Below are 24,015 nucleotides of genomic sequence, written 5' to 3'. Positions count from 1 at the left end.
GCACAAAATTCGTGCAAGGGGCTCATCCCTCACAGCCCCTCGCAGCCCCTTGCAGCCCCAGCTTCATCTGGAAGGTCATCCGAATGATCATTCTGCTGTTCGGTCTAATTAGCTTATTAGCTCTTTATTATATAAGACAGGAAACTTCTGGAACCTGATTTTTTTTTTTACACAACATTGTGTTTCTAAGATCCTTTCATGTTGTTACAGGAATTTATAGCTCACTCATTATTATTTTTTCTTTCATAATTGAGATTTTATTGTTTGTTTTTTGGATCAGTACACAGACATTTGAATTTGTATGCAATTCTTAACATACATACCAAAAATGTAAAGTCATGTAGTTGTGATTCTTTTCTAAACAGTTATTCCAGTGACTTTCCAGCTTAAAAATTAGAGGCTAACTTTCCTTAATAGAGTATCAAGTACCAATATCTTAAAATGTTGATACACTGTTACATCAAAGTCCCACTAATTCACAATTTAATATCATATATACTACATAATCAAATTTTCAATCTTTCACAGCACACTGACAAAGTTACTAGGAAAACTGGACTGCCACACCAAAGATGTTACAGATGCACAAAATTCTGATAGGGAGAGCCAAGATCAAGGAGTGGTTTCCTTTAGGAAACAGTTCTACCAAAAACATGTGAATAGAAGTAATTTAAAATGTTCAAGGCATAGCAAACTCATGACTAACTACAAATTGTCATTTAGTATACTTTGTATTATAGGATATCAAAACTACCCCCATCTATGGAATGCTAAGCTGACACCCAAGACAATCAAAATTTCCCATATTCAATATCCCACTATTTTCTGGTTGTACCAAAAAAATAAACAACCAGAAAATGATTTCACCTTTAAAAAAAAAAAGCATTTACACTTAAAAAATGGGATGAGGTGGAATTCCCTCCTTCTTAAAAATTTTCTAGAGTTACTAAAAAACTTGCATTTACAAAATAGTTGATAAAAGTATTCCTCTGGATTGTACAAGAAGGGCGACAGGGACCACTGATAAGACTTGGGATATGACATTAATCAGACTTGGCTTCTTTTTCTCCTGCTTCATCTGAGGTTGGACTCTCCTCGCTTCTAGTTTCTGCGTTTTCCGCAGGTAGATCTTTAGGTTCCTGGTCAGCCACTTCAGCCTGCTTTCCCTTTGCTCCCCTTTTCCCTTTTGTTTGCACTTTTTTGTCTGCAGATTTATCCTTTCCTGCTGCCTTTTTGGGCTTCGTTTCCACTTTTGCAGGAGCAGGTTTGGCTGACAACCTGGTGGACCTCTTGTTGGGCTCCTCCTTGGCAGCCCCCTCCGCACAGCTGACCTTCCTTTGGGCATTGTGGTGGCCGGCCAGGCACGTGCTGGGTGTCTGAGGGCCGCGGCGCGCCTAGTGGCTTGGCAAACCTGGGTTGCCCCTATAGCTCACTCATTATTACTGTCGTATAGTATTTCGTTAGTTTTTTATTCTTGTGTTATTGGACATTTGAGTCTTTTCTAGTTTTTTGCTATTACAATAGCACTGCAATGAACTTTCTCACACATGTCTTCTGATGCATAGACAGGATTTCTCTTGTCTCCATCCCTAGGAATAGAACTGAACAGCCATGGAGTGTATAAATGTTCCTCCTTTACAAAATAATGCCACATTATTTACAAAGTGATTGTGCCTTTTTATATACCCCCTGGTAATACATAAGAAATTCCCTTGATCCATATCCTTTCAACACTTGATATTATCAGACTTGTTGATTTTTGCAGATTAAGTGAATGAAAAATGAAATTTTTTTGATACCTTAATTTATGTTTCTGTAATTACTAGTGAGGTTAAGCATCTTCTTAGATGCACATTGGCTGTAGATACTTTCTAGTCTATGTAATGCCTATTCAGGTCGTTTGCTTATTTTTAATTAAAATTGAGTTGTTTATCCTCTTTTTTATCAGATTTTGGTAGGTTTGGCAGACAGAAAGTCAGTGAAGGCTTAGATTTGAACACAATTAATACCCTTCATTTAATGAGCATATGTAGAATTCTCCTGCAAACAGTTGGAGAATGGTCATTCTTCTCAAGCAGACATGAAACATTTCCAAAAACAGATGATGTGCTAGGTCATATGTTTTAACATATTTTAAAGAACAGTTGTCACAACAAAGTTAGAAGATAATAATACAAAGTAAGTTAAACAGAATATTGATGTACTTGTAAAACTACAAATATTTCAAAATGACTCATTAAAAATACAAAATTACCTCGCCTTTACAACCAGGATCCAGATGCCTGTTGTCCCCTCTAGCACATGAGCCCTACCCAGGAGCAGAGCAGGCTGCGAAGGGGCCTGACCCTCCTTATCTCATCCCTCCTTACTATCCCGTAAAATCTCATGTACCACCTTCTGTGGACTGCCCTACTCAGGACGTGGACTCTCAAAGCCATCACCTCCTGCAAACTTAGAAAGAGGGAAGGCTGTAATGATGTTTCTATAATTTATCTTTTTAGACCAAGTAGAAATAAATTTTCAGAAACATCATCTCACAAAAATCTCTGTGTGAGAATGGCAGTGTAGTATCAATCCCTGCCTCATCTTTTGCCTTGCATGGCACAATAAGGGAGGTGAGACATTAACTATAAAAAAAAAAAATCAGGCTACTCTCCCTCCCATAAGTCCCAAAATGCACAGGGGTTTATATGGTATAGTTGGTTTGAAAGAGCTTTTCAGATATGAATACCAGTTGTCCCATTTTTAAGCTTGAAGAAATCAGCACAAATTCTACCCCTTTATCATATGGCCACACAGCACACATTTCATCAAGACTTTCGGTGGGAGTGGCCCTTTAATCATATCCCTCTTAAATGACAGAAAATCCATTTTTTCCTGCTATGTAAACTTCATAGATTTGCTCAGCTTGCATTTCTTTTAAGGTAGGCACAATAGCACAGCAAAGAACCTAGAACAAAATGTAAAGTAGAAGATCACAGCTGCACAAAGTGTGTTGGTGTCAACTACACAGGCAAGCTGTAAAGAAGAGGTAGTTTCCATGATGCTAGTGCAGCTTACACTCAGGGCCCTTCCCTTGCAGGGCCCCCCTTTTTAGGCCCTGGTGGGGACCCTAGCAATTTTGAATTTATGATTTTGTATTCTTCTTCTTAGAGACTTCCAAAATTGTATAAGCTTACGGACCCACAATACCTGGATCTGCCTCTGAACATGTACATTATAAAAATACATATAAAAAACTTGAATCCATTTCATAATAGTGGTGCTGGGCCAAGCTCTGGAAGAAACCCTGGGCCACCTTCAATCTGGGGTTGGAAGAGGCTAAGCTGACTTGGATTTTGAAATCAAAATAAGTGATTTCAATTTGGAAAATATCCTGTTGTCTTAGCTTCTCCCTCCTTTCTTTCACTCTCACTAGCCTTTGCTGAACATTCATTACAAAATATATACAACACTGAAATAACACAATTACTTTTAATAGCCAATTTTTTTTCTTGCAGACTTTTTGCAAGGTGCTAAAATAACATTTCATGACGGTTAAATTCTAGGTTTATCTGCAAAACAGGTTAATGCTGGGCACATTTAGGCATTTAGGATGGTCTTAGAGTCAGAATATGCTGTAGTTCTTCTTTATATATCTGTCTCAATATCCACTCCAATTCAGTTATAAACTCTGAGCCAAAATGCCTAAGAGGTACCTTAATCAGATCACATATCAGCTTAGAGTAGTGATTTTAGTGATATGGACATCTGGCCACTTGGAAGTGGATAAAGGCCACCAACTCACTTGACAAAAGCCACTGAACATCTGTCAGTATGGAAATAGCTCTCCTTCTAGCTGACCCTGAATCAGATTTTAATAGCCAACCTCACAAAGAAAGGCCATCTCTTCTCCTATCAGCCAGATAACTTGGTGCCATCCAGAAATACCCTATCAATATCCTGCCAATGATGCTCTGCTAAATATATTTTTTGGAAACAAGTGCGAATGGTGTTCATCCAGAGTCTTCTGTATTTCCCCCTTGCTATATGCCATATGCAAGGGTAATATTAAAAATACTGAGAAGCACACTGAAGCAGGGTCTTGGAGAAATTCTGTGTAGAAACCTTGTGAAGAAGGTCCCAGGGAAGGCAGGAAGGTGGGAGGCACACATGGAGTTCAGGGAAACCATTGTTTAACAAATAACATGGAGGTATTTCAATACTTTAACAAGCAGTCTGGCCATGTGAACCAGCATAACCATCCTTGGACATAGACACAAAATTCCAAAGATGATTATCACTCCCCCACACATACCACAAAGAGATGGGGGAAGATTTGAGCTATAATCTGGCTCAAGTAGGGAAGTGTGTAGGGCAGGGGTGGGCAAACTTTTTGACTCGAGAGCCACAATGGGTTCTTAAACTGGACCGGAGGGCCGGAACAAAAGCATGGATGGAGTGTTTGTGTGAACTAATATAAATTCAAAGTGAACATCATTACATAAAAGGGTACGGTCTTTTTTGTTTCTTAGTTTTATTCATTTCAAACTGGCCGGATCCGGCCCGCGGGCCGTAGTTTGCCCACAGCTGGTGTAGGGGAAAGTTTTAGCATCTTTGAGGCAGTGTTATTAATTGGTGTGGAAGCAACCTTTATTAAACTCTTTCTGTGTAAACGTACCATCACATGCTGCGCTGTGATTAGAGCCAGGCAAGAGCTGGCCTTGTTATAGTACCTACAGTTTAGAAAATCCTATAATCATACACACACACACACACACACACACACACACACACACACACACACACTTATCAAGGAACACAGGGCACCTCTTCATTTGTGATCCAGGGCTCACTGCTGATAGGAAACCCAAGCCTCTGAACATCAGTTTATCTGACTAAACCTGTCAGGCCCCAGGAAACACACACACACTCAGAGAGGAAGGGAGAGGAAGAGGGAGATAGAAACATCAATGATGAGAGAGAATCATTGATCAGCTGCCTCCTGCACACCTCCTACTGGGAACCAAGCCTGCAACCCAGACATGTGCCCTGAAAGGGAATCAAACCATGACCTTCTGGTTCATAGGTATCTGATGCTCAACCACTGAGCCACACCAGCTGGACCCCATGAAACACTTTTCTGTGTGGCCTTCCCTGTGTCCTCAAAACAAAGGCAACTGTGTCCAATGCTGAGAAAATCTGTGGGTTGTGCCACTTTCAGCTTCAGAGACAGACACTGCTGTTGAGAGCAGGGAGTTTAAGTGGCTGAAGTGCTTAGGTATGAGAAAAGACAAATTAATTAACTTGTCAGATCTTTCCTGTCAGCATGAATGCAGTAGACTCTTATTCTATGAAGTATTGTTTCCCAGTAGTGCAAGTATCCATTTTTTTACTTCTCTTCCATCTTCCAGTTGAGTTCCAATTCCTGGTTCAAGTTAGTGCAGTATTTGCAATGGTCACACATGGTGGCTTAGGGACATATTGCAGTATTAAATAATTCATACTATTCTTAAATATCTACAGATATTTCTACAGACATATTTATCTAGACATACATTTGGAAGTATGATGCTAGTTCTTTACATAGCAACCAGATGGACATTGAATACTCTAATTGCAATAGTTTTATCTTTATAAAACACTTAAGATTTAATTAAAATTTCAAAATACTAAATAAAAGATTTTGGCATTATTTGAATAAATGGATTTACAATTTTTATATTTATCCATTATAATTTTCATTCTGCCTTTTAAATTTAATGCATCATTTTGAATATTTTAAAAGAGAAATAAATTTTAGAAAGTATACAAAAATATTAATTTTCATATTTAATTTATATGTTATGAAAGTAAATTAACATTTTCATTCTGAATATAATTATATTCTGGTTTTTTAGTTATTTAGTTCATTAGTGTCAATAGAATAGAAGTTCTGTAAAAATGTTCATTATAACAGCATCTTTAGTAACTTGGCCAAAATAAAAGCAGGAAAGACATATTTTATGGACTAAATTTTAGTTTTTTATGAATTATGTATATTTTTATTTTATTACTCATCCAGATATCACCAGCCTAACAATGGAACAACAGGAATAATGGACAATAAAAACTAGATTTAGTTGTCCTTGATATTTAATGTTTTATATGACGTTAAGTCATACAAAAACCAAGGCTTTTTATATACTTTTTCATTTCATCATTATGACAGGGTATTTGTCAAGGTAGAAAAGATCATATTTTACTTAATAGCTTCATTTATAGCTTTTAAATATGTGAACTTATGGTGTGTGAGCCTCCATTTGCACTCTTCCCTCAGGCCTTGCAAATGATGACCAAGGCTCCAATCAGAAGGTTTTAGGAAACATATTAAGCTATTGAAAAAATTCCTGAAGTGTGATGAAATTTTGAGTGTGTCAATAGAGAGCATTTGGCTTCTGCTTTCCTGTGTCTTCTTAGTGCTTGAACTAGGACAAACCTTTCAACTTTTCTGTCTCACTTTCTCCTCCTCCATATCAGATGCCACCTCAGCCATGAAGGAGGAGGATGGCAAACATCCAATGGTGAGAGAACTTCAAGCAGCAGTTGCAATGGGAGTCCATAAAGGGCAGTCAAAGATTTGCACTTTTTGTAAAAACAGATTATAACTTAGAGGATGAATTTTAACTATATCATAACCAAGCTGTGTCTAACAATTAATTTAATATTTTCTGTAATATCACATATGTTTTTTAAATCATCGTAAAGACACCTGGAATCATAATATTCTTTCAGTGGCAAATGCCATATTATGTTTTTAGGGCATTACGTCAATTTAGTATTTCACGTATTATTAATAATGCCTCATTACATAAAATTATTACTAAACTGGCAATTAAGTGGATGTGAAGGATCCATATGCTAAACTGCTCATAACATTTCAATTATGAATTTCACATCAGATGTCTTCCAGTGTACATTAACAACATTGATGAACAATCTCTTTGCCAGAACCACCCAAGTGAACTCTGCTTTGTGGCATGTGATATTGGCATAAAATCATTTTGTACATTTCCCTGAATATAAGGAAATTAGGAATGGAAGCAGCAGATGAAGCAGCTAGTCCTCTCTGCCCATAGTAGCAAAGCATTGTTAATGCTGTAGTTAGCTCTCTTGAATGTGGTAAGCCTGGGGGTGTCATTCATGCATCTTGGTTGAGTATAGGGGTGGGTTTTTTGTTGTTGTTGTTGTTCTTTGATTTACATTTCCCCCCTGAAGAAACAAGCAAACAAATAATAGCGATTCCATTGTTTCTAGCTGTATGGTCCGTGCTCACTTTTGTCCCTGACTCTGTCTTTTGATGTTTATAAATCCATGTGGTGTAACAGTAGGATGCTTCTGTTTGGGGTCTATCCTTGACATGATTTGTTAAGGAGTTGGTACTCATCACTCCAGAGTGAGAGTGTATTGACCAAGAAAAGAATTGTGATTTCAAACATAACAACACAGTAGGCCATTTGAACTCCAAAGATAGCCATTCATGGATCCAGTCCCTCTCTTTGTTCTCCTACAAGAATGGATAGTAGAGGTCTCAATCACAACATGATTTTAGGGCCTCTTCCAAGAATTGGGGGTTGATGACTCTAATAGCACAGTGGACAAAGACTTCTTCACACATCCTAATGATGTACAGTTTCATAAGGAAAATACAACTTGGGTCTCTTCCACCCTCAGGTTGCACTGCCCAGTAACATAATGGGTAAGGTGAGCTGGATCATACCCCTTCCTCACCTGAATACATGGCATCTTATTGGTGGCTCCATGATTCAAGGTTGAGACCCCTGGTGCAATTTATTTAAAAATGATCAGATTATAAGTTAAATAGCTGTTTTACCATTTGTCAAATGTATCATTTATCAATGATATCAATGTATTAATTTACAAGTAGAGTTTAACTTGCCTTGAAAACTCTACTATTTGATCTCCTGCAGTCAGAGGACACCTTATTTTGTTTCTAGAAACTAGGAAAGTTCAACCAATAGCCAGAGATTGTATTCATTCAGCAAACATTTATAGATCCTCAATAAAAGTGGTAGTCACAAAAGATGCAAATCTCTGTCCTCAAAGGATTTATAGTCTAAAAAGAGTAGTGCTGGGTATCTATATTGCATGTTCAAGATATAATTAAGGTAGAGGAGGTGTGGTTAATTCTGAAGAGATGACAGTGGGAGCTGAAAATTGGTCTTACTGAGAAGGGGTTGGACAAGAAGGTAGGAGTTGAGGCCATGAAGAATAAGAAGTTGGCATTTGCCTGGTAAAAACAGAAAGAGTAACTTATGCTAGGGTAAAAAGAGAAGAAACAGCAGGACATATTCAAGGACATGCAGAAAGTTCAGAATGTCTTCAGTATGGAAAACAAAGGGTAGAGCAACAGGTAATGAGGCTGGAGAGGTGGCTCAGGATACATTCATGGATTACTGTCCATGCCTCACTAAGGGAAGAAAATTTATAGCCCCGATTCTTCACCCCTCTCTGCAACCACACTCTTTGCCATGTGATTTTGTAGTTCTTATCATTAAAGATATAAAGACTATTTCTGTACTTCTTGACTTTGGGTTTGGCCAGGTGACTGGCTTTGGCCAGGTGACTGGCTTTGGCCAAACCAATGAGGTGTAAGTGATGGTGTACCTGCTCCAAGCCTAGGTCTTGTGTGTTTTCATTTTCCTGCTTACATTTCTGCCATCACCATGAGAAGGACAGTTCAGGCTAGCAAGAGGCCAGCCATGTGGACCAGAGTCAACTCATCCCAGCCAAGTCCAGCCTAGGTCAGCCTACCAACTCCCCCCACCCCCAACCCCCGCCCCCCAGGTGACCTCCGTATTCATAGGCCAAATAAATACTTATTGTTGTGGGCACCTGAAATTTTTGTGATTGTTATTCAGCATTTTTATGCCATTTTCCAACTGATATAGACCCATGAATGGGCCATTAACAGAGATAAAATATGCTCCAATTTTCATTTTGAAATGTTTATTTTGTCTGTGTGTAATGGCTGGGTTAAAGGGAGACAAAAATGGATGCTGGGAGATCAGTGAGAATATTGTAATAATCTAAGGAGAAATATCAGGAACTTGAACTAGGAACTTTGGACATGGCAGGTAGTTGAGGACAGGAAGTAGTATTATTTTTCCTTAGAGAAATAATTTTAATTATGAAGTATTTCAACCATACAGAAAACTTCATGTAACTGACACCCATGTGACCACCACCCAGCTTTAACATAAGACAACATTTTGCCATTTTTTTAAAAAAATGTAGCCTTATTCCCAATTTCTTCTGCTTTCTTTCCTCCTTAGAGATAATTGGTGTCCTAAAGTTGAGTATGTTATCTCTACGCATGACTTTTACTTTCTAGACTAGAGGCATGTATGTGTCCATAGCAATATACAGTATTGTTTTACATACTTAAATTTTACATATTAAATGATGCTTCTTTTTGCAACTTGTTTTATTTTTATGTTATGTTTTTGAAATTTATCCTTGTTGATTTGTGGAGATCTAATACATGGAGGAATTTAGAGATAATAAAAAATAAAAATTAACAATGTAAAATGAAAGAGAAACGAAAAAAATCTCACATAACCACCATATTTCTGGCTAGGGTGATCATGTGAATTATAGATAGGGATGAGGAATGTAATAAAAGGAGCAGGTTAAAAATGAGGAGGGTTGGAATATATTGAGCTCAATTTGAGGGGGGACGGTGTGCTTACTTATTGGAGCCATACTGATGGAATTCGCTCTGTGGGCAATTATTGAAAATTGCTCAGAAGCATGATATAGTCTGGAGATAGTCTTACTCTTTTAGCATAGTGACAGCAGTTACAACTAAGAGGGTTGGTTTCTGACTCAGGAGATGCATGCTGAGTGAGAAGGAGACCAAAGGCAGAACGCTAGGCCACAGATACCAACAGTTGAGGGCAAATAGGAAGTGAGCAAACAAGGCTGTCCTTATATTTATCAGGGAATATTCTTTCATGCAGTCCTACCGGGAAAAATTTTTTGAGCTTGCATGCCCAAATATTCATATATACTTATATACTTATATTTGTATAAATGATATACTGATACTATGAAAGTAATACATTCTGTGCAGTATATAAGATACTCCAAAATAGCAATTTTAAATGTACAAGACATGCAATAAATAGAAATAGATGTTCTAACATTTCTTTCCCAGTCCCCCATAGATTGTCTTATATATCCCCTGGGATGTCCCCTCACTATTTAAGCCCCTGATTAAAATAGTTGATCTGACTTCCTCTTTCATATGGAAAAACATGCTTTGTATTACCTTTATTCTGAAAATGGCATTAGTTACTTCTTTTCAAAGTATTTTACACATATGAAAACACAGAGTTAGAAATATTTAAAAGTTTAAATTAAAAAATTTCTTGTACCATGTGGAGTGGGAATTAGAAACTGATTTTTTTTCCTACCATCTTCCCTCTCTGCTGCAATCCCTAATTTCTGGCAATCACTAGTCTGTTCTTAATCACTCTAATTTTGTCATTTTGAGAATGCAATATACTAGTAAATGGAATCATTCAATATGTGACCTTTTGAGATTGATTTTTTTCACTCAGTATAATGCCATTGAGACCCATCCAAGTTGTTGAATGTATCAATAGTTGGTTCCTTTTTGTTGTTGAATAATAAATAGTCCACTGGTCTATGGTACCATAGTTTGTTTAATGATTAATCTATCTTAGGGCATTTTGGTTGTTTCTAGCTTTTGGTTATTGCAAATAAAGCTGATATGAATAATTGTGTCCAGGTTTTATGTGGACACAAGTTTTCATTTATTTGGCATAAATGCACAGGGTGCAATTACTAAGTCATATGATATGTGTATAATTTTTTTAGAAACTGCCAGACTTACATTCCCACAAGCAATGTAAGAGATAACCAGGGGAGAAACTAAGATGGCGGCATAGATAAACACCGGGAAATAGTCGCCTCCCACAACAATTGAAAATTAGCCCAAAGGACGGAGCAAACATTGTCCAAAACAACAGGAAGGCTGGCTGAGTGTAATTTCTACAACTAGAAGAAAAGAAAAGCACGCTGAGAGCCAGAGGAGCTGCAGAGGCTGAGTGCAGAGGTACGGCGGCGGCGCGGGCACGCGGAAAGGGGGTGGCACCTGAGGACGCGGCTGGCTTTTTGAATCACAAGCTCCCGACTGCTCTGATCTCCGGTTCTGGGAAGTCTCTGGGGACCCAGGACTCATACGGGGAGAGGCTGCTCTGTCAGGCGGCAGCGGGCGAACTTGAGGGCGGATTTCCCTCAGAGGTGCTTGCAGCCGTTACCGGGACACTGAGACACGGGACTCCGGGCGCGGAGAATCAGCCATTGCTTCTTTCTACGCCCTTTGACTCCCTGAGACCACGCCCCACCCGGGCTGCGGCAGAGGCTTTTGCATGTGAATGCCCCAGAACTTTGCAACCTGATAATTACCTAACTGCAGCCGGGCCAGCCAGACCCGGAACTTCCAAGAGAAGGCCCAAGGCCCCACAGCGGCTTGCATTGCTTCACAGCTGAGCCTCTTCGTAGTTCCTGCTGTGTGGCCTCAGGCAGGGGCTGAATTAGCACCTCCTTAGATCCAGGAGCCACTGTACCCAGTGGTCAGAGGGGGTCCATTCTCCCACTTCAGACACAGCTGCTTCCCACAGCCAATTGGCCTGGAGGTCAATTCCTATCCTACAACAACCGAGGCACCAAGAGTGCACCAAGAGTGTCCACCCCAGGTAACTGGGGAGGCTGAGCCACTGGGCCCTACAGGACACCTGGCGCGCAGGCCACTCTATCAACACAGGGAAGCAGCCAAAATGCGGAGACAAAGAAACAGGTCACAATTGTCAGAAACGGAGGAGGCCAGACGACTGGATATAGAGTTCAAGGCCACGTTTATAAGGTTTGTCAAGAATTTTATGGAAACCGCCGATAAATTTAATGAATCCCTCAAGGAGTATGGTGAGACCATGGAGGTCATGAAAAAGGACCAATTAGAAATTATGCATACACTGACTGAAATAAAGAATACTTTACAGAGATCCAACAGCAGACAAGAGGATCCCAAGAATCAAGTCAAAGATTTGAAATGCAAAGAAACAAAAAATACCCAACCGAAAAAGAAAAAAGAAAAGAGATTCAAAAAATATGAAGATAGTGTAAGGAACCTCTGGGACAACTTCAAGCGTACCAACATCAGAATTATAGGGGTACCAGAAGGAGAGAGAGGGCAAGATATTGAAAACCTTTTTGAAGAAATAATGACAGAAAACTTCCCCCACCTGGTGAAAGAAATGGACTTACAAGTCCAGGAAGCGCAGAGAACCCCAAACAAAAGGAATCCAAAGAGGACCTCACCAAGACACATCATAATTAAAATGCCAAGAGCAAAAGATAAAGAGAGAATCTTAAAAGCAGCAAGAGAAAGACAGTCAGTTACCTACAAGGGAGTACCCATCCGACTGTCAGCTGATTTCTCAACAGAAACCATGCAGGCCAGAAGAGAGTGGCAAGAAATATTCAAAGAGATGAATAGCAAAAACCTGCAACCAAGATTACTTTATCCAGCAAAGCTATCATTCAGAATGGAAGGTCAGATAAAGAGCTTCACGGATAAGAAAAAGCTAAAGGAGTTCATCACCACCAAACCAGCATTATATGAAATGCTGAAAGGTATTCTTTAAGAAGAGGAAGAAGAAAAAGGAACTCTTACCATTTGCCACAGCATGGATGGAACTGGAGAGCAGATAAATACCACAAGATCTCACTTATTTGTGGAATATAATGAACAACATAAACTGATGAACAAGGACTGATCCAGAGACGGAGAGGCTTTGATTGGACTGTCGGGCCTTGGAGGGAAGGTAGGGGAGGGTGGGGGCAAGGGGGAAAGATCAACCAAAGGACTTATATGCAAGCATATAGGCCTAACCAATGGACACGGACAACGGGGGGGGGGGGGTGAGGGGGTGAGCGGGGAGAGGGGGGGTAGAGGGTACACATATGTAATATCTTAATCAATAAAAAATATTAAAAAAAAAAGAAAAAAAAAGAGATAACCAGAAGAAACTCAGTTTTAACTGAGTTACCTATCTAGGGGGAGCTGACTTATCTGCAGGAGTATACTGTCTCTCTCCTTTGTAACTTATTATTAATAACTGGAGAGTTTAGCAAAACATGAAATGAGTATTCATGAGTTTGAGTAACACAACATTTTTCTCTTAAATAATGGTTTTTATGAGCTGTAACTTCTCTACCTTACCTGTTAACAAGTCTGATTCTTTGAAGTGAAGTTAGTATATTTTTTTTTCTCAAAAAAAGAACAACAGCCCTATCTACTTGAAGTACAGGTGGTTTTTCTTTAAACTTAACACTGATCAAAGTGCTTAATGTCCCACTTGTCCTATTCTTAAAGCTCATTATGTCTCCTAGATCTAATCTCTTGACACCAGTATATTGGTCATGAGAATGCTAGTACTATTTTCTATTTCTTCTTCTTCTAAACAATGTAATGCTTAGCATTTTCAAAGATAAGCATAATAGGAAGCATTCCTTTATTTCTTTTTATCAAAATAACGTTTAAGCCATTAACTGAAATTCTGTCAATTAAACTTGACACTCTTGAAGAAGCAAAGACTTCAAGTGACAGGGACTTCAAGTGGCAGTTAAACCAGAGCCCACAGAAATGTTTCAGTGCCTTTCCTTCTTCCCAGAAGTGATACATGCAGATTTATTTTCAACCAGATTCCTGCAGAAGGTCAAGGCTTAACTTCTCCATCACTTCAGGGGCCTTGACTCATAGGCAGGCCCCAGTCACAAATGACTCAGCTGAGCTAAAGCCAAAAAGTCCTATCCTTCCGAATGGAGAAGAACCCTAAGAACCCAGCCTAAGGGCTCACCTGTGGGAAGGAATCGGGTGTGGGCAGAGAGTTACTGGAATAGAGGCCCATTACTACCTAGGAGTTTCTGAAGCTCAGCTTGGAAGGCTTCAGGTTGGGCTGAGGAGCCCTCACCACCTTGGCCTCTAAGTCGCTCTCTCCTGACCCATGGCCAGAGAAGACTGGCAGTCCAGAGCCATGCAGAGGGTCACGCCTGTATGGTTAGAGCAGATAAGGCTGTAGAAACAAACAAACCCAAACATGTAGTTGCTCAGCACAATGGAAGTTTATTTCTTGCTCACCTAATAGTACAATGAGTGAGGTTGGGAAAATATGGTTGGAAAAGATCCCATGTAGTTACTTTGGGATCCAGGCTAATTGTGACGCTGCCATATTTAAAACTTGGCTTCTCGGAGAATACAGGGTGTGTGTGTGTGTTTGCGCGTGCGCACGCACACACATTTCCATTTCAGTCAGAAATGGGGAAAGAACATGGAGATGAGTATGTAGAGAATTTTATGGGCCAAAATAAGAAGTGATACCTACTAATTGTGCTCATGTTCACTGGAGAGAGCCTACTTCTGTGTCATCTTACTTCCCCCAAACTATAAGGAAATCGGGGAGACAAGGATCTGCTAATGTATCCAAAGAAAAGGGGAAGTGAGCCAGCAGGTTCCTTCACAGAGCCCTTCCCACTCAGCTGGTGTCTGGGCTTCTGTTAAAGTGAGAAGGGACCTGAGCACAGTGAATCTGCAGCAAAGGGGAGGACCTGTTTGCAGAGAGCATTCTGTCCTTCCTTCCCATAGGAGCAAGAGAAGTGAGCGGTGGCCCCCATTAGGCTGATTCTGTTTGTGGACAGAATGGCTGATCTCTGGGGGGAAATTTCCAGGCCCTGGGAAGCAAGACAACTTTTCCTCCAGAACGAGTATCTATTGGCAAAAATGAGTTCCGAGGGGATTGTGGTGCACTTGTTCACTCTGTGTGATTGTGGGAGCGGGTGACGGCAAGTCAGTTCAGTTGTACAAACAAAGGAGAATGAAACAGAGTCATGTCTGTCTTCAGAGGAGCCCAAGTATATAACTCTCCTGAAAGTGTAGAGTGTCCTTGAAGTAAATTCTGGCTGACAGAACGCAGAGCGGGGTGGGGGAGGGCTCTGATTGCCACCGTGTGGGAACAGGAACTGGCATAGGTGCTCTCCTTTATTACAGACCCACCCCCTGTAAAGGTAAAGAGCTGATGCGGAACCAACATGTGCAAATTCCCTTCCCCTCTGCCCTTGGCCCAAGGGCAACCGCACAAAATGGGATTAATTGGGATTATGGGGGCTTTGGCTGCTTGGCTGCTACTCAAGGATGAATGCTTAATTTATGTCTCAGTGATCTTGACTCCTGCCTGATTAAACTGGCTCAATCAGGCCATTGTTTGCCAAGGACTTTCCTTTCAAAGGAGTGGCTACAGGTGGTGCTTTTATGTGACAGACTTTTAGCTTTGATACAATACACAGCTTTAATGGATTGTTGCAATACCACCTTTCTCTCAGAAATAACTAAAAGCACAGATAAATTCAATGGGTTCTCCTCTCATCTTTCAGGGCTTTTCTTGTGATAGCAAAATGTCAACAGGTATGATTGTTCAAGAATACATAGGATGGATGTGGGATTATTAGTGGGCAACAGAAAAGAGCATCTGTTTGGGAAGCATCCACTGAGCAGAGATGCTATGATTCAGAGCACCTCACCGCCTCTTAGCAACCTACTCCTGTGAATTAACAGGTGCCCTCGGCAGGCCCAGGCCTGATGGTACCCAGAGCCGGTGAAACAGGGCCGCGCTCCAGCTTCCCTGTGCTGTTCCTGCGAACAGTAAGGACCGGCTCCGGTGTTCAACGAGAAGCTCAGACTCTGGGGTTTGTTCCAGCCTGGGCCTTCTGTTAGAAGGGACGGGAATGACGGGCAGCTTCTCTTCGACTGAGATTTAAATGAAGGCTGTCCATACACCTCAACTGGTGTGCCGGTTTTAGCCCTTTTGACTGGCTAAGTTGGTTTACAAATACGTTAAGCAATTTTGTTGATCAACTTGATGTTTTCTTATTGACTTGGCCCTTGAGGTCAGCCAAATGAGCCAATGAGAGTATGCTAATCTGCCCTGCAGCATACTCTCGTACTCTTCCCAGAGACCACATTCACATCTTCAGAAGCAAATACAGGCAGTCTTTGGGTTACGTCGGGCTCAACGTATGTTGTTTCGTGGTTACGTTGCCATCTCCCATTTACAGTATTTATTTTTTTAAAAAGTTCCATCATATGTACATATGTGCTTTATGTTTTTTATTATTTATTTACCACGAGTAAAGGTCAGGAATTGTTACCTTTCTTTTAATTTTTTTTTTTTTTACTGTTTCACTTCATTACTGCTGTGTATGTGCTCCATGTGAATGACACAGGTGCTTATGTAGGTGGGTTTCGAATCTCTGATGTAACCCAAGGACCTACTGTAAGTTCTTAGGCTGCATAACCAAGTGAAGTCTCCTGGCCAGAAGGATTGCATTAGGAGGAACTGTAGTCTATGACTTTTGTGTCTAGTTTAAAATAAGTATTGTGATTTTAATATACTAAACTAACATGACAGAGACCTGTACATTGGTCATCTGATATTTCATTAATTTAATAGTTGATTTAATTCTAGAAAAAAATTTTCTCAATATCAAACATCAAGTACAAATTACTATAGTGATTATGAGCATCCTCATCCTGTATTTCTCTGGTATTATTTTCACTATGCCTGGAAGATGTCAAAATGTACCAATATTATATCTCCTAACTTCATATAAAATAGCTCTAAAACATAACTTATTAAGGCGAGAAGCCTATCATATTATATTTTTGGGAAAATCCAGAGATAAGTGTTTGGGTTCAAACTCGGCTTTCAATGAGGATTCCATAAGTTTAAAAACTTTATGGAAAATGCAATTATGAGCATATTATAATGGTGATTAAAAATTACTTTAAATTTTATATCATCTCCCAAAAATACTCTGATGATAAGATTTAGGATTTAATCAACTGGAGAGTAGATGATAGTAAAATTGATTGAGTCACTCAATTTAAATATGAAAGAGAAACAGAGATCCTAGGGAAATAGATAAATGAGAGCATACGACTTTAGAAAGAAAATTAGTCAACTCCATCAAACAACTTAGAAGTTAGAGAGGAAAGATGTTACTAGGATTCAGAATTAGCAGAAGTGAGCGATGCCATCTGTCCTGATGTTTAATGAAGCTCCTCAGTGGAGATGCACCAGAGTAAGAAAAGGTTGCTCTGGGCATCATAGGAGAATGCCCCAAGAACCTTGGCTGGGAAAGGTCCTCATCACTTTTTTCCTCCCAGGACAGCCAGGGATTTCCTGTCCTGCTGAGCAGATCCTTGCGAAAGCCGGACAGTTTGCAGATGTGTCCTACTGCTTGCGCACGGAGACACAGTCATACCCTCAGGATGTTAGGGCTGGCAGAGACCCACAGAATTTTCTAATTCAACCCAGTATTTTACAGACAAGGAAACTGAGGCCCAGAGGGGTAATGAGCTTGCCTGGAGTCACACAGCAAATTATTCCCATTGCCCTTACTTGATTTACTGAGAACCCACTAACCCTGTAGACGCCCTTTCCAAATTTAGGAATTTAAAATGATACAGCTTTATTGTTACCACACAGATATCTTATTCAGCATAATTGTTCTGAATTACATATTACTACTCCTATCTATAAGCAGCTTCTCTTGATTAAAGTACTCCTATAATGCTGAATTCCCTGACAGTCAGAACCAAACATGATTATATAGATTGCTTGATTATATACATTGCTTAACTATATAGATTGTTTGAAATCATTCTCTAGTTATGTCAAGATAGCCTACCTGGTTTTCTGATCTACTTGACCAGCTGCCTATGGGCAGGGACCAGGTTTTTGCCTTTCTTTGAATCTCACCCAGTAGGAACCAATATTTATAAATGAATAGGGTGTGTATGGTTATAGGTACCTCAACACATAACCATTGCCTGCCCAAGAAGATTCTGCATCTCTAGTTGTTGAAGGTCAAGGGATGTAGTAGAAGGCCTTGTAAAGTATTTTAAGAGGGTTTGCTAACTATCAGAAGCCCCTTCTACAAATTTTGGTTTCGAGCGCACCGTAAAGCTATGAATTTGCCTTACAGGGTCAGTAAAAAGAGGTATATTTTTAGAAGGTAATAAAACTTTTGGTCAAATTAATGGGTAGACAAGTCCAAGATGGTTTGCATATAACTTAATTTTGAAGTCAGAAGTCAGAAATAGACATTCTTAGGTGAGGTGTTTTTGTTTGTTTTTGGTTTGGTTTTGCTTTATGAAATGGTACTGGAAAACTGAATAAAAATTTAGTCTTTGCAGTCAGGCCTGGCTGAATTGTGGTCCCTCCAGCGCTTCACATCCCAGCAAAGTACCCCTGAGCAGTACATCTGACCTCTTGCTCTCCTGGCTGTCCCTCACATCAACATCTGAATATTTGCTAAATAAAATAATAGAGGTGTGTCTGGCCCAAACTCCTATGGCCAAAGCATGGGGTGAGATGCTGAATCATGTAAACGATGTCAGGGTGCCCAAGAACCACATTAGGGATATGTGAGGAGTGGCAACGTATATTGTTTCCAGAAGAGGGACCCACTAGAAACATAAGACATCGGGTGAAAAGAGTTGGAGAATCCGTCTATAAATCTCACCTCAGACTCATCCCAAGTATCAACCCCTTTGGTCATTTAGTTGATTCCATAATTTCAGTTTTCTCCATGTGCCACCAGTAATTTCTCAGGTTATTCCTCAACAGCTCCATGATGGAGGCAGTGTTGAAATTAGTCAAGATGAGCCTAGTTCCAGAGGCAAATTCATTCTCTGACTTCGGACAACTTGCTTATCCTCTCTGGGCCTTGGCTTTCTCACCTATCCACTAGGGAGTATTACCTTTATTACCGCATAGAGTTACCATGAGGACAAAACTAATATATCCAGGCATTTATGACAATACCTGGCATAGTAAGCCCTCAACAAATATTAGGAGAATAAACACCATTTTTGTTTTTTACTTTGAGAAATGTGTGGATGGCTGGATATGTTGATTCTAGTCATTGGAAGCAAGGCAGCCTAAAATAAAAAGATTTGATTTCCTATATATTGGCACTTAGACATTAATTTTGCAAGCTGAAAAACAGAATGGACCTTGAACATTAACCTAATATGCCAAGAAATAAACACACTATCAAAATGTCAGGAACAGCATAAACCATAGATATTATCTTTGTGTATTTTTAAAAATTGGTTACAACAAAATTGCTTCTTTTCATTACACACTTATGTAACTATTCTGATTTCATATAACTGTACCAACTTTAATGTCTTTTTAGTATTTGCAAAATGTATAACAATCTTCAACATGAACTGTGACTTCTAAGTTTATATTTTAACTCAGCATGGAAAAAAAGCGATTCTTTATTTTCCGAGCTCTGACAAGACACTTGGCCCTAGACGAGTAGGGAAGGTTCTGGCTGGTGAGACAGCTCAAAAATGAGTTGATGGAGACAGAGGTTAAGTCTTTGCATTGTGAGGTTCTATTAACTTTTCCCTAGCCTTGCCCTTTATCCTCATCTTTATTATCATTTGTAAGAAGCCCTCAAAAAGCAGACTACTCATTAGTGGTTCCATGGTAGATAACTGTATTCAGTTGTTATGTTGTCTATGCCATCATTGTCCAGCTTATATTATACAGTGTGACAAGTGCTGTATAGAGCAAACGAAAGGCAAGGTTTCAGCACAAGAAAAGCTTATATTATAAAGAGACAGTGTTTTGAAATGGGCTTATGAGAGGGCAAAAGCGCGAGGCCAGGTGAAATTGAACAAGGAAGATAGTGGCTCTAACAATAAGCACAGGCCCATCTGGGAGGAGACGGGAGGGGGGGGGGCGGGGGGGGGCAGAGGGAGCGCACTCTTCAAAAGTGGCTCCTTGTCAACAATTTAAAAGATATTATGTTGAATAATGGATTTTAAGACTATGATGGATATTAGAAGAGGTGGTATGAAGATGGGCCATTGAATTTCCAGAGAAGGAAATGAAGGGGGGCTCCTGCTTTATACATTTTAGACTTTGCCTCTCCCAGCCAACAGTTTCAGACATTACCTCCAAGCTCACTGCCACCTAGCAGTTAGAAAACGGTCATACCTTTGGACAAGGGGCATAAAGGCTGAAAGAAGTTGGATGTGTGTTTTGTTTTGTTGTTTTGTCCACTAGTAAGTAGGGGGAAAGCTGAGAAAGATGTGTAAGGTAATAAACATATTAACCAGTGATTCTTGGTGGTTGTTTCTTGTTTTTTTTGGTGTGTTTTTTTTTAATGTCCTTTTAAAAACAATGACCCAAGGATGCCAGGAACAGCAAAAAGACATTTCATATGCTGAAGACTGACTGCAGGCTTAGGTGGGAGACTAAGATTCGTTGCTAACTGGTTATTTTATAAAGTAAGCTTTTGCTTCGATGAACTGTAATATTTACCCCAGGAATCAGGCACTTCTTTGGTGTTATGTCTTATATTTCAAGAAGGCTTTGTTGCTATAGGGGAGGCAGCAGCATTAAGTGGCATGAAGTCAGCCTGTGGTATTCCCTACCTTTAGGGGTCAGAGAGCCTAACATTGTAGACGAATTTCAAAGGGGGCCAGATAATTCTGTGGCAAATATTAACGTTTGCTGTCATGCATATCAAAAGACTGGTAATCAAATCTCATGCCTCACAGAATGAGTGAATCATGCCAGGGGCAAGCCTTTTTTCTTCTGCTCCCCCTCTGCCTATACAGGAAACATGACCGATTTGGTGGGAAGGGAAAACACTCTGGTCTTGTGATAGCACATTGAAATCACACAATCCTCTGTGGCTCAAGACCTGGGTGGGGAGTTGGGAGGTACAAAGATAAGTCAGGTTTCTCAGTTCTGGGATAGTGGCTGCCACCCTGGAAATATCTCTGGACTGACAAGACTTTGAGATCTGCAAGGAGAGACAAGACTTGACAACTAGCTTTCTGAGTTTGGGCAAGTCTTAGACTTCAACTAGGGGAGATGCCTTCTTAGAGCCCCCAGATCATCTAGACACACAGGTGATATTAAAGCTGTGAGCTGGTGAGATCACTTGGGGAGAGAGTGTAGAAAATCTGAGAAGAGACCCAGGGCTAGGCCCAGAAGGAACCGGGTAGAAAAACAGAAGAATGAAGTGTCATAGAAATAAAATAAAAAATAAAAAAATGAGCCCAGCTGGCATGGCTCAGTGGTTGAGCATCAACCTAGGAACAAGAGGTCATGCTTCAATTCCCAGTCAGGGCACAAGTCCTCAGGGTAGAGGACTTGATCCCCAATAGGGGGCATGGAGGAGGCAGCCAATCAATGATGCTCTTCATTGATGTTTCTATCTCTCTCTCCCTCTCCCTTCCTCTCTGAAACCATTGAAAATATATCTTTAAAAAATTATAAAATATGTAAATTACTATACTTGAAAATGATGTGTTAACTTTCTTTTTTTAAAAATATATTTTATTGATTTTTTACAGAGAGGAAGGGAGAGGGATAGAGAGTCAGAAACATCGATGAGAGAGAAACACCGACCAGCTGCCTCCTGCACACCTCCCACTGGGGATGTGCCCGCGACCAAGGTACATGCCCTTGACCGGAATCGAACCCAGGACCCTTCAGTCCGTAGGCCGACGCTCCATCCACTGAGCCAAACCAGTTAGGGCTGTGTTAACTTTCTTAAACACTGTTCATCGTTATAACCTGAATTGCAGGTCTGCGCCTGCCACCTAATAGGTGCTCAGTTTGTATCTGTAACAAGTCTTAATTATTGAGTGCCACATGAAAGGGGAGGCAGTGGTTGTCTCCACCAGTAAGATAACTTAATCTTCTCAGCATTTTAGGTAGTGTTATTATTTTCCTACCACACCCGAAAATGAATGACTGTGCCCTTTGTAATTGTCAACCTTGGATGACAGCGTTTCTGAAAATCAAGTGCTTCTCTTAACTGTTAAATGTGGTACTGAGTCCTAGTTAGCTGGGTGGATTTGCAAGAATTTGAAAGTCAGCTAGTAGACAATCACTCATTGAGTAATTACCACTGAGACAGATGCCAATGGGAACACAGGGTTCTCAAGGTGTGACCAGCCTAGGCAGAAAGGAAAGACAAAGTCACCTAGAACAACATATACAAGACAACCTGTCCTTTCTGGCCCCCACCAATAGACCGAGGCAGCCTACCCAGCAGGCAGGATTGCCATCAGTCCCCGTGGCCATTTAGGAACAGATCTCCTCTTCCCTTGGCCTTGCCATGGCAACTTATGGACGGAGATGCACAGAAGCCAATGTGTATTCCTCCATCATATGCTGACCTTGACAAAGCTGCCAGATATATTTTCAACAAAGGATTTGATTTTGGGTTGGTGAAACTGGACGTGCAAACAAAATTTCATGCAGTAGCGTAAAATTCTCAACATCTGGTTCATCTAATACAGACACTGGTAAGGTTACCAGGACCTTGGAGGCCAAATAGGAATGGTTTTTATGGTCTGGCTTTCACAGAGAAATGGAACACTGATAACACTCTGGGAACAGAAATCGCAATTAAAGACAAGGTTTGTCAAGCTTTGAAACCAACATTTGATACCACCTTTTCACCAAACACAGGCAAGAAAAGTGGTAAAATAAAGTCTTCTTACGAGAAGGAATGTATAAACCTTGGTTGCAGTGCTGGCTTTTATTTTGCTGGACCTGCAATCCATGGTTCAACTGTCTTTTGTTATGAGGGCTTGCTTGCTGGATGCTAGATGACCTTTGGCAGTGCCAAATCAAAGCTCACAAGGAATAACTTTGCAGAGGGCTACAGGACCGGGGACTTCCAGCTACACACTCATGTCAATGATGGCACAGAATTCGGAGGCTCCATTTATCAGAAAGTACGTGAAGATCTGGACACTTCAGTAAACCTTGCTTGGACATCAGGTACAGCTGCACTCACTTTGGCATTGCAGCTGAATATCGGTTGGATCCCACTGATCTGTGTCGCCAGAGAGAAGAGCACACACCAACACTGAAAAGGTCCCAGCCGGGTCAGATGGGGGCTGCTGAGACACTGGGGCCAAGGGGCTTGTGGATGCAGCAGAGGGCAGTGTGCGAGAAGGTGAAGGGATTAGAGTGTAAACATGGATCAGAGGCGTGATTGCTGAGAGCAGCTCCCGGGGAAGCTGCCATGAGACACAACTGGGCAAATCTGTGGTGTGTGGCTGTCACGTCAGGATGAGTATTAAAATGTAATTCTTGTAAACAAGAGACAATTTTGATGCATTCACAGGAGGACCTGATTCAAACACCCAAGCTAACCCATTATCCTGCACAATACAGACTGCAAATGTTAGTCAAGTAAAGCTAAGCTGCCTTATTTGTCATCATAGAAACAAACAAACAAACCCAGGACTGGCCCCAATATTATTTCCCCTGAGTCCCTCTAAAATAGCAATAACACCAAGTTGATTGTCTTTGTTCGAATGGTTTAGAAATGCTTTCACTTTCAGATACTGTCCACTAAAGTCCTTTTACAGAGTAGATTAAGTAGGACTTGGTTGATCAAGCAAAATTGCTGATCTACCTTAGCACTCAATTAGCCAGGGGTTATAGCTCTAAGAATACACAGACATATGGATCAGACATGGGACTTTAACCTGAATTGGGAACCCGCAAAGATTTAAAGCCAACTATATCTTTCCCCTAGATGTCTGAGGAAGGGCACATAGCCTGAAGGAGACAGATCCTAGAAGCACTGGGTATTTGGCCAGCCCTTTCTTGTGAGGTTGTAACTTAATTCTCTGGTGGAAGATTAAAAAAAAAGACAAGATGCCTATTACTAAGAAAAACGCCCAGAATCATGGCTGGGAAGCCAGCGCTCAGGGTGTGTGGCTTAGTTCCCTGACATTGCCTTCCTCAATTAGGTTGGACTTGGTTAATCAAGCAAATTGCTGATTATCCTTCTTCCCCCATGACAAAACAGTAGTGATAACCCTTAGCATTT

The 24,015-nt window shown here is 40.5% G+C and overlaps 1 protein-coding gene and 1 pseudogene across 2 annotated transcripts; one reads left to right on the top strand and one right to left on the bottom strand.

Moving 5' to 3' along the window:
* Positions 1-1,033: 1,033 nt before the first annotated feature.
* LOC308518500 (non-histone chromosomal protein HMG-14-like) lies at positions 1,034-6,514 on the bottom strand (the record flags this gene model as incomplete). Its single annotated transcript, XM_081090251.1, has 2 exons — positions 1,034-1,394; positions 6,479-6,514. The coding sequence occupies 2 exons, from the start codon at positions 6,512-6,514 to the stop codon at positions 1,044-1,046; spliced, it is 387 nt and encodes a 128-aa protein (XP_080946377.1). The 3' UTR covers positions 1,034-1,043.
* A 15,767-nt stretch (positions 6,515-22,281) lies between these two features.
* On the top strand, positions 22,282-23,169 carry LOC308518499 (non-selective voltage-gated ion channel VDAC2-like; annotated as a pseudogene). The gene has a single exon. The product of its transcript is annotated as a non-selective voltage-gated ion channel VDAC2-like (transcript).
* Positions 23,170-24,015: the final 846 nt, after the last annotated feature.

Source organism: Myotis nattereri (assembly GCF_964212035.1).
Source record: "Myotis nattereri genome assembly, chromosome: 4".
NCBI classification, from domain to species: domain Eukaryota; kingdom Metazoa; phylum Chordata; class Mammalia; order Chiroptera; family Vespertilionidae; genus Myotis; species Myotis nattereri.
This window is presented reverse-complemented; position numbering and strand designations above follow the sequence as displayed.